This window comes from Lepisosteus oculatus, chromosome 12 (genome assembly GCF_040954835.1).
Source record: "Lepisosteus oculatus isolate fLepOcu1 chromosome 12, fLepOcu1.hap2, whole genome shotgun sequence".
Taxonomy (NCBI): Eukaryota; Metazoa; Chordata; class Actinopteri; order Semionotiformes; family Lepisosteidae; genus Lepisosteus; species Lepisosteus oculatus.
The window spans coordinates 3,690,142-3,702,031 of NC_090707.1; the positions used below are offsets into that span (position 1 = coordinate 3,690,142).

Here is an 11,890-nt window from a genome sequence, read left to right on the forward strand (position 1 = left end):
TTACAAATCGGGGGTAATGATTAATTGTAATTGATTGAGCCGCTGCGTCACTTTGTAATGTGCTATTTTCGTAACCCCCTACGTGTAACATTATGATGTAAAGAGAGTAATTAAATTGTTGTCAATGTTAGATTATGAGACCTGGCTCACACACAAAAAAAATGGCCAATCAATGAAAAAGGCTGCAGGCCTGATGCTCTTTTGTTCTGCTTGTCTTTGGGTTGCATCAGAAGGCCTGGTGCAAGACATTCAGCACAGCTGTTGCTATCAGTGCTGTTAGAGTTGCCACAATGTGATGATATATAATGATGATACTTGCTTAATTTACTCCTATAAAGCCCATCAAAAGACCAGGTATCCTACAATGAGGAACTGTCGGCGTAGTTTTGGTTCTTTATTTCTCCAGCCTGATCTTACCTGAGAGCACACATGGGAGAGCGCAGCCTGTCACTCGCCCACTCCCTCTCAGCCAGAGGGTTAAAAAAGGCTCAGATTAGCCACGTTTATTGACCCGAGTCTTGTTTTTTTTTCCCCTCCCTAACCGCTGGGTTGTTGGCAGGTCCAGACGGAGATCAAGAAGACGTGGGCTCGCTGGAACCTCGTCTTCGACTGGAAGAAGACCACCCAGTGCGGCAGCTACCGCTACGGCTCGGTCCTCACCAACCTGAACAGCAGCGGCAGCCAGTCCCAGCTGGCCGGCACCTCCCGCACCGCCCTGCTCTCCAGCCGGGTGTACCGCAGCGGGGGGCGGACCGTCAGCAGCCACACCACCCTGCCGGGCTACGTCATCAGCAACTCCGACCCCGACAGCCTGCCGCCCTCCATCCCGGAGGAGAGGGACGAGAGCGAGGAGAAGCAGGTGGACGACATCTCGCTGAAGGAGTCCCTGCAGCCCATGCTGGACGCCAGCACGGCGGAGGACGACGAAGAGACGTTGTGAAGCCCCCCCCCCCAATCCTGGCGTGGGAAGGCTACACTCTGGGTAGCGGCTCATTTCGGAAGGCACGGCGTGTCCTTGTCCGTCCCGGAAGCTGAAGAGAAGACCGACGGTATCCCGGGTTTGACCTAAACCGGGAGAAAGAAACCGGAGCCCTTTGAGTGTCGTGTGTTAATTCCTGCAAGTGAAAAAAAAGGCTGTCTTTCGCTGCTCGTGGTCATTTTGTTAGGGATTGCCAACAGAGTGACGGCTGTCCTGCATGGGAATTCTGATATTGACGTTCCAGGTCGCTCCGTTCTTGTAAGACTGAAATCCCTTTTCATAATGGATGTGATTTGTCCGCTGCACTCTTTGTGCCAGACTGCTCTTCCTTCTGTGATTGCTCAATGTTTGGCGTTTGATTGTTAACAAAGTCATTTTCCTACAACATGTAAATTTGTAACAAAAAAAAAGGCATAAAACCAATTAACAATCATTTCTATGAAGGGCTGCAGAAAATGACTGTGTTTCTTATTTCCGTGTACATGCAAAACACACAAGCAAGAAAAAAATAGGTTGTATGGTACTGAGATTGTTGGCCAACGTGCATACCCCTGATGAATATATCCTCATAATACTTTTTGGGATGAAAAATAAAAATGCAAATATTTTTGAATGGTGTAATTCTCTCAGAATTGGATTTGTTATGTGTTCACATAGGGTGTGAAATTAGGGTAATGGTACAAATATAGAATCGCACCTTCTGTCCAGGTTCCATTTGCTGAAAAAAAAAATTCTGGCAATGTTAATGCATAATGAAAAATCAATACACAGCTTAAGTTAAGTTACGGCTATTTCTACATTTATTCTCAGGCTGCACATTAACTGAAACATCAGCTGCACTTTGAGAAGAATTAGTTTCTTGCATCTTATAGTGTTTTCCATCCCAGATTATCCCGGAGCAATGTATACCCTCATTATCCCACATTGAGAAGAATTCTTAAGACACCAACTGTGAGATCTGCAATAACTGCATTATTACAAAGCGTTTATCATAATTCTAAACCTACAGAAATGAAACCCTGTCTTCATTCTTTGTGACTGAGCAAAGAAGGAAGAACGTGTAATAAATGTCTATGAAATCGCAGAGTAGAGTGAGAGAGAAAAAAAGTCTTGATCGTTCAAAGATGATACGAATTCTGAAAAGAACTGTACAATTTCTCTTTGAGAAATAGGAAATGCCCATACTAATATGGAGGCACTTTGGTAATAAGTGAATCATACGTCTTTTGTATTGTTAAGCTATTTTACTTTGTGGAAATGTTCTTTTTTTAAGAATAGTTGTTGGATAATCCCATTTCCTGCACGACACTATGAAGAGTACGGGAAGACTTTTAGCGTTTTCTCAGATGGGCCATTTTGCCTCAGCAATTTGATGTACAATTTTCGCTGCAAGGTTTATATGCCAAATTACAGCTTTGGAATCAGATTGATTTAAGCAGGAGGAAATGGTGGGGGAATGTGGACTGTAATCAGAGCCGCCTCTCTGCCAGGAATCCTTTTAGCTTTTCAGCGTCCTCTTGGGCTGTATTTCCACATTCCTGCCAACTCCGAAATTTGCTCGGCAGTGAACCAGCTCCGGCTGCTGTGCAGCCGACACACTGGCCGACCACGATGAGTGTCAACACATACACGTGCTTAGCGGAAAGGGCAGAGATGAATTATGCCCTAACCGAACACTTCTGAAATGTAGGAAGAAAGAGTGCAATGTCTCAACTGGTGAGCCTTTGTCAGGTGTGAAGGATTAGTGCTTGTTTCAGCATTTCATTAACCTCTCCTTGTCTCTTTGCAGCTCTCTCCCTGACACAGATGTCCACCCGAACCTCACATGCTGACTGTGTGCTGACTCCCCCAGGTCCGAGGAGGGGAGGGCAGGAGAGCTAACGTCCGAGTGACGGTGTTGGGGCGAGGAACACAGGAGAAACACTATAACATAGGAGACACATTATGGAGAAAAGGTGTAAAAGGCAGTAACTTGTAAATGAAAAGCTTAAAGAGAGACTGGTTGATCACTGAATGCTGGTGATAAATGTGAACCCAGTTTGAGGGCAGGATTGACTTTCGATCTCTGTGCTTTATAAGCTTTCACATTCAGTGTCTTTGCCGTTATTTAAAAATCCCAAAATTTTAGACACTGCAAGGAGAATGCCTTCCTCAGTTTCTTTTTCACTGATGTCTAGGTCCAGAAAATCAGATTGGACACCATTGGTATTCGAGTGCAAGTCACATTTTACAGACTATTTACACATGCAAGTGAAAAACATTAATTGTGGGTTAGAAAATTGTATCAGCAAATTAAGAGGTGCAACAAGATAAACAGAAATAGGAATAAATTATTTTTATTGCTTCTATTCCCTGAATATACTGTACCTACTAACCTGTCAGTGGAATCAAACCAAATTGCCAGATTTAGCTGGATTTTCTGGTATTTACATCTAATTCCCCCCATGGAACTAACCAAGTGAGACGGTGTACTCTTTAAAAATGGCAAAAGACTTAGATAACTATATAGACATTAAAAAAAACAATAAACAGCAATTAATCAATTTAAAGTAGTCTTGAACACAAAACAATAAATAATTAACATTAATAAGCAAATTCTACAAATTTCAAACTCACTCTCCACCTCACCCCCCTACTTTTCATTAATGGTGCTGCCCTAACTCCAGTAAGGAAACTTGCAGCTGCGCAGTTCAATTATTTTTAGCGAATCGATTCATTTGATTTGCTGTAGATCATTTAAGTGACCTGATTCAAAAGATTCATTCATTTTGTTATTTTGATTTGGTCACTAACAACCCTTAAATGAAATAGCACCAGTCAAATGCTAAAAGAATTTGATTCACTGAACGAAACGAATCACTGAAAGGGAAGAAAAAATTCAGCTCCACTGAATCCAGTCCGGGACAGGGAAAAACTCAGCCCTGCCGAATCAACTCTGAGACACAGCACGAATCAGCCCCACTGAATCAACTCAGACACAGCACGAATCAGCCCCGCTGAATCAACTCTGAGACACAGCACGAATCAGCCCCGCTGAATCAACTCTGAGACACAGAACAAATCAGCCCCGCTGAATCAACTCTGAGATACAGCACAAATCAGCCCCGCTGAATCAACTCTGAGACACAGCACAAATCAGCCCCGCTGAATCAACTCTGACACACAGCACGAATCAGCCCCGCTGAATCGAGTCTGAGACAGAGAACGACTCAGCCGTACTGAATTGAGTCCATTTCCATTAGGTTATTTAAATAACACAGTTCTTTGGAAAAGCTCTCAAGAAAAGAATTATCAAAATATTTATTTCTTATGTAAAAATGAATACAACACAGTTAGAAAGTATAAATCAAATATTGCATCCAAGTTCTTATTTCGGTATGGGGTAGCTGTATATCTCCATTTCTCCTACTGTCTCAGACATCTTTTTAAAACATCTTTAATATATCAGTGAGTCTGAAGAGCACTCATCAGTCCTCATTCTGATGTATGTGCCTGACTTCACATGAGAGCAAAATATTACGATTTAGCTATACATGACTGAAATATTAAAATCGTGTTAAAATAATCAAAAAATGATTCTGAAATGTGGCTTTGCAAAATGTTTCATGCATCTGTTTAAATGCATTCCTAAATTTAAGCTAACTTATTTGAACTAAACAGGCTATTAGTTCAAACTGGTTTCTGAATAATGTTTAAAGGAAAATAAAAAAAAAATAAAAAAACAATAGAATATGAAATAATCGTGGTCCTTTCAATTGTCTCTAAATTCTGTTGTCTTTGTGAAGCAAAGGCATTTACCAGGCATTAAAAATCCAAAGAATATGGGAACTCAAAAATCATGCTGAAACACCTTGGACTCAGAGCCATCAAATCTTAAACTATAGATACCTTCCTGTCACAAATCAACAACAGATGTCCTAAAGTTAAAAGTGAAGACCTTTTGTGAAAACAAAGATATCAAGAACTGTCTGCACAATTAAAAATCGGTGGTTGAGGTTTTTAAGAACAGGTGAGATTTGAACTGTTCTTAGAAACCTCAGTTAATAGATCCCAGAATCCTATCCAGCCATTTCCTGAAAGAAGCCAGGGTATTGGCTCCAACTACACGGCTGGGGTTTGATCCAAGGATGGCATGTTTTAAGGTATGTGCTGTAGTTTTTCTAGATTTTTTTTAAACTATCAGCTCGTTTTAGGTTTGCTTTAAGGAAGAAAAGTTATAATGACCCTAAGGAGTTGTTTTTGTTCAGGCATCTGAAATCCGTTGGCAGAAATAGACATATTTAAAAGATGGTACACGGGAATCTGAAATCAAGCTACAGAACACTTAGCAACAGCATATAGGAATAGGAAGTAAATAATTCAGCTGATAAGCAATAGAGGAAGACTAATTCTCAATATCTCTTATTGACAGGTACTTGAGTAACTAGCATTCGATGCAGAAAGTAGTTGAAGGCAGATAAAGATTTAGATTAAGACTGTTTTGAACACTGAGAAAAATAATGATACGCTGTACTACATCCGCAGCGGGAGATAATATGACAATGCTTTCACAAACCCATGATTTTTTTCATCCTACTTTCATGCCTTTTTTGCACTCAGCCTTTCAGCTGCAAAGGACTCTGTGGCTTCCAGAGGAATGAAAAAAACATGAACTGTCAGGTTGCTTGGCACTCTCGTGCCTACGCACAGCTTAGCATGGTGAAGTTTGCACTCCTCTCGTCGTTCAGTTATTTTAAAGACAATTTGCACACCTACTGTTATGTCCAATTAGCCCCCCGACCTCGCTGTTGCGAGGCTGAGCCCTCAGCAGGGAGTGTCCCCTAGAACTCCAGCAAGCAATCAGACTAAGCTGTTAGAGTTTTTTTTTAATTAGTAACCGTAACTGTCAGTTTAAATTTCTGTGTATTCAGGCTTTGAAGGAAGGGTTTGAGATATTCTGGTCTTATTCGCCAATAATTCACCAGTTTCACTGTTTTGTAAAGACTTACAGAATTACCTTGGAATGGGTAAAGAATCAATTTTTAATAAATGAAGCAGCTCATCCTGAAGGAGTCTCCTTGCCTGGGTTTCAGTGTGGAATTATCCTCCATGCTCTTTAGCAACTTGTACACTGACACAGCTCCCCGCCTCAGTCTCTATGATGTATTATAGGCCGCTTTAAAATATTTTTAACTGAATGCTGTGCCTTTTAAAATCATTTAATTTTGGGTCACTGCATTGTTCCCTACTTCACACTACTAAGGAATCTGTTCTGTGCTTCAGGAAGATTATTTTAATCATCCACGTTGCCAGAAGATGCTGTCATATAATCTTTAGTGCAGTGTTTGTCTATAACCCTGGTCTTTGGGGACCACTGGCTCTGTAAGTATTTGTTCCAGTGCAGTTCTAAATAACCGGTACTAATGAGTGACTTTATTCGTTTGCTTGTATAGTTTTTTGGTTTATGTGCTTCTGCACTCGGTCCAGTGTTTCAAAAAATACTTGTATCAAAAAGTACAAGAGCACTGTTTACAACACTTTAGCATACGGAACTTTAATCAGTCTTTCAGCTTGCTTAATGAATAAATGAATATTAATATGGGATTAATTTATGATGAACAGACATGGGTAGGAATTACAATAACAATATATCAAATATTCCCACAACGAGCACTGGTATTCTTTCTGCAGAGGTCCAGTTGGTTACAATTCAGGTAACAATCAAGAATGAGGGCATTTATGAAAGTCAGAAATTGCTATAGGTCTGCAAATCACATTCAGTATTTTAAGAGCTGAAAGCACATTTAAAAACATGCAGTACATAAAAAATTGAAATCAATTGGACTGGGATTCCAAACTCATCCAGAGCAAATCCCAGAAGAAACAGTGGTCATCCAGGACCAGGATTGAGAGCCACTGTACAACTGATTCCATATCTCTTAAATTCCACATAATCCCATACTTCTCATACTCACTGTCTCATTCCTCCATAACATTCATTGTTATAAATGGTCTCTACCTATACAGTTGTGAAGCATGCTATATTATGATTGCAGTTTCCTCTGTTTTTATTACTCTCTTGTTTTTTTAAGACTACATCAATACAGCTATTTCCTCTATTAAGTTCTCTGACAAGTTGACTGAAAAAAACATTTGTTATTCATGGCACAAGTAAAGGTTTATTCCATGCTGAAAAGAGAAGAAAATAAACAAAATGTTTCGACTGTGGAGCCTTCTTCAGGTGTGGGATGATTTGTTATTCATGTCTACAATATTGGTTTCAGCTGCTGACACACCTATTAGTTTTTCCCAGTCGACACAGGTAAAAGTGAACCCTCTCAGACTCAACTTCTTCCTTTGCACAAGTGTTCCTGATTTCATTGTATAACATTGCATAAGAATTGATATTGATGGTCAGTAGCATCATTCCTTCACCATTAGATGTTTTTGTATAAGTCTGACCCATATAGTTTCTGAGACCCTTCATTCATTTAGGATGTGTTTCAGTGCCTGCCTGCTCTTCTCAATGTGTAATGCTCCTTCTTACTTTTTTTTGTCTTTCCAGAATGTTAAGTATCCATGGCCATATATTTCAGTGGCTCCATTAACGTCACAATTGCATGCAAGTGCAGCAGCTTCCCTTGTGTTTTGTTGTTAATAATACTCGAGTGTAGGTATAAGCAAGCAGATATCCGTTCCTCTGGTCTTGTTTTCCTATTTTGACAGCACATCATATTCCTTGCAGATTTTCAGATCTCATGCCCAGTTGTCATGTCCAATTTCTTACCATCAAACCAGACTCTGCTTTTAATTTCTAGCGGAAGATGGGTTTTGCTTTCTCTTTAAGGATGGTAAATGTGTGCACTGCCCTTGGAAAGAGGAGTGAAAGCAGAGAGTGAGAAACTAGTCTTTATCTCTGATTTCTACCTGCTCTGCCTGCCCAGATGTCAGGATTAGTCCTCGAGAGGTACCATTCATTTCTGTTTTTGTTCCAGAAGATCTATTTGTTTAATTGAAGTATTCGATATGGTTCAGAACTGGATGTCACTTGATGACTTGAAGATGCTGATTAAGATGGCAGGATTCCAGTCTTTCTTGATGACATTTAAACACCCCTACCATACGAGAGTATCTCGTGCAGTTAACATTGGAGCAGCAGTGAGTTTGTGTTTAAAGTCTAAACATTCATTCATTTAGCACTACGTTTTATACTGATTATTAGGACAGCTCTCTAACAGCAGAAAAAAACAAAAAAAAACTATGCCTCAATAGCTGCTGAATTCAACCCTGCCTGCTACGTGGGTTATTATTCAGCAATGAGCAGAACAGGCTGCTCTTATTGGTTTCTCTGCAGCAGCGCAGCGTGTTGGGCCACAAACATTAACAGGGGGTAGAAGATTATTTTGACAAGGAAATGTGTGCGGCATTGCTCTCTTCTAACACCGGACATCAGATCCCCTCGGCAAGGTATAAAACCTGAATTCAACCCTTGAGAACAACACCATCTCCCTCATCAGCCTGAGTGTGAGCAAAGGAACTTTTTAGAACGGAAATGTTTCTAATCATTGTTTAAAAGCAAAGCCCAGACGTTATGTATTATTTTGGATCTTTTAATTTAAAAGAAAAGGATTGGAGAATCTCAGATGACAATCACAATAAACTTTAATAACCACTTTTTAATGGCAAGCAACAGGAGCCATTATTGACGAGCGACTGGGGATCAGACAGGATGTTCTGCAGTGCTCTTTCACTTCACTGCTCTTGATGTCCTTATCAGATATGTGTTAATTATAGAGGATGGACACTCTGTTACCCTTAACAGTACATTTGCATATTATTAATCAGATGAAAATCATTTTAGAGGTGACCTTCTTTTTTCTAATTTTAGAGATGCTAAAACAAACCTGCAAATGTACTCAAAAGAAAGAAAAGGGTTCAGTTTCCTGTGTTTACTAAATATGTTTTCTAAATGTCTCGAACTGGGGTTTGAATTTCCAAGTGTGATAATCTATGTTAACAAGCTTACTGTATATTATTACTGGTCTTTGAGGACAGAAATGTCAGTGTCTTTCTGTTTTGTGTTCAGTTTAGTTCAGTTCAGACCTGATAGGATTGAACCCCAGACTAAAGTCTAGGCAACACCCCCTTCCCCTACAAAATACAATGAAAAGACCGATAGCTCAATCCCACAGTAAAATGGATTTTAAGAACAAAGTATAGTCCTCAAGGAACACCTACAGCTCTCCAGTATGTTGTGTGAAAAAACGCTTTGATAAGTGGATGTATTCCTTAACCTGTCCTGACATGAAGACCCACCAGGGATCACAAGATAAAGCAGCCAGAAATACTCATGCGCCCTAACAGAGCTGCTCATTTGCTTTCTCACAGGAATCAGTGACACCTTGTTTAGCTGATGCAAGGGTTAGCTGGTAAAGGCATTGTGGGCAAACGGTTATATCTGAAGTGTCAAGTCATGTTAGAGGTTGTGATACTAAAATGCAGGGACATAATGAGACAATCTTAAATGAGAACAGAATGAGAAGCTTGTTGTTTCCTTTTTGTGGGGTAAAATGTGGGTTTCAGATGATACAGTGCGAGTTTGAAGTGTATACATAAAGAATCAGTGAAATTCAGCCTCTGAATAGACGTCTCCAGCATGCAAGGAGGACTCCTTCCACAAACGTGTGAAAATAGGTAACTCCCCCAACATCCTGTTCTTACTTATTAAAAACTATAATTCTGAAGTTTCTTCAGGATAGGTTCATTAAAACAAAATTGCATCGGTTATTAACTTGGTCAACAATTGCATCTGTTAGGAACTAAAGAGCTTCTATGTAAGCAGCATATTCCACCCAAGTGAAAAATTTGAACTATCCTAATAAAGGTTGCAAATTAGTACAGAAAACGCATGTCCTCTTACCTGGTTATCCTTAGGCAGCCATGTGTTTCTTTCCTTTCCGGGGTTTAACTACTTAACTCATTTGACTCTCTATTCCTTATATGGACTAGACTGTATCGCAGCCTGTGAGATATTCATATCTACTGTAGGAGTTCTGAAGAGATCGTGGCTTTCAGTCTGCTTCTGAACTAGTATCCAGGGTCTCTGTGGGTCAATAGAGAATGTGTTAAAGACCAGAACGCTCCGGTTAATAAGTACTTCTGCGATATCATACACTGGGCTAGACAGGCACGCCATCGGTAATACTGTATATTTCTTGGAACAGCCTCAGCTCACATGTATTTTTAGCAAATCATCCCAAAACCGCATGAGAACATTCAAGGCATTTTTGCACTAAAAGGGTAAAGAAATAAACTAGTGAATATATTTCCTATTTGCATTTTAATGCAATTATTTCCAGAGCACGTACTGTTCAGTGTGTAAGAGAGCAGCGAGACCTTTAAAAGTATTCAACCCCTTCCAGTGATGTACCCTTTCGTTGACTTACAAATGATGCCTACCTATTTTTTAAAGTGAACATTTTTGCTTTGAACATTTAAACTTGAACACATTTATGGATTAAAAAGACATTAAACAACAGCAAAAACCATAAAGAACACTCAATTGGAGTTCTTACTTATTTGACACACTATTTCGGCCTGTTCTACAAGCACATGTTCTGGTTGTATACACTGTTATATTTTTGTGTTTCCAGATTTACAGTTAAGCAGCCCTGCACCAAAATGAGGGTTAAAAAGAGATGAGGGTTGAAGCTCCAAGGATGATTGAAGATGTTGTATGGCAGATGAAACAATGCAAAATGACACAGAAGAGAAATCATGCGGTTTTCTTCTCCTGAAGCTGATCTAGAACATTTGAGGAGAATGCAGTTTCCAAACCTTTCTTTTCACAAGAATGAATTTTGGCTTCAGCTGTAGCTTAGCGTGAGGCACATGTCAGAGAGAATCTTAGAAGACCACTGTGTGACCAGGATAGTGCTGTCGTACAACTTGAGCATTTATTCAAGGAACCTTATCTTCCCTTTAAGTAGGTGACCAATTATCTTCAAAAGCATAAATGTGAAATAGGCTTTTCCTTCAGACCCTGACCTCAGTTTTAGATTAATGCTTTGTTATCAATCACTGCTTGTTTAGTACTTACTCACAATACAAATCAAAAGCACTTATGAGAAAATCTAATTTCTTTGATGAAGGATACAGAAAAATCTGCTTTTTTCTCCTCCTACTATATAGCCTCCCACTCAGCTCTGTACATTCCTGCTAGCTTTAATGTTTTCACTTTCCCATCATCTGGTTATTATCACAAGCAGCAGAGTCTTGCATGAAAAGCTGTGTTTAGACATTCATTAAACATAAAACAATACAACTTAACTCTCAGCATAGGGGATGAATAAACAGCTGTTTTCAGAAATTGTCCAGGTCGTTACTAAGGCAGTCGGTAAATAACATACATAGTGCCATCATGTATTTTAATCCTGAGTAAATATTCCTGACCAAAGCACAAGATGAATAAGAGTATTACAGGGAAGTATTACAGAGCAGTAGTACAAATGACAGGTGGACATTTAGCTCATCTCAGAACTTTAATTGCTTGAATTGCATTAATCAATTCACACAGGGGTTCGTTCCTTTTTTCAACGTAACAAACTAGTCAGTCAGTTGCAATTCTGCTCCCATAGGAGACGGTGTCTATCCTGCTTGATAAAAAAAAAACATTCAGCAAAGAAGGCTCCTCAACACAGCCCCTTCTAGACTTTCAGTAATATCAGTTCCAGTAAGTTCCAGTAAGTACCTGGACAGCTCATGGAGATACAAGTTGGGGAATGCGAAAAAAGACAAATTCCTAATACAAGAAATTGTATATGGCCAATAAAGTGATCTTATCTTATCTTAGCTCCTTCTAGACTCTCAGACCACCAGTTATAGTAAGTACCTGAACAGCTCCTTCCTGACTCTCAGCACCACCAGTTACAG

The 11,890-nt window shown here is 39.7% G+C and overlaps 1 protein-coding gene across 3 annotated transcripts in view; it reads left to right on the forward strand.

Moving 5' to 3' along the window:
* pth2ra (parathyroid hormone 2 receptor a) overlaps nt 1–1,600 on the forward strand; it is a 37,985-nt gene extending 36,385 nt beyond the window's left edge. For all 3 annotated transcript variants that reach the window (XM_015358284.2, XM_006636333.3, XM_015358283.2), the window contains one exon: nt 560–1,600. In XM_015358284.2, the coding sequence (XP_015213770.1) occupies nt 560–940 (381 nt within the window). In that variant the 3' untranslated portion in view covers nt 941–1,600. The remainder of the gene's footprint in view (nt 1–559) is intronic.
* Nucleotides 1,601–11,890: the final 10,290 nt, after the last annotated feature.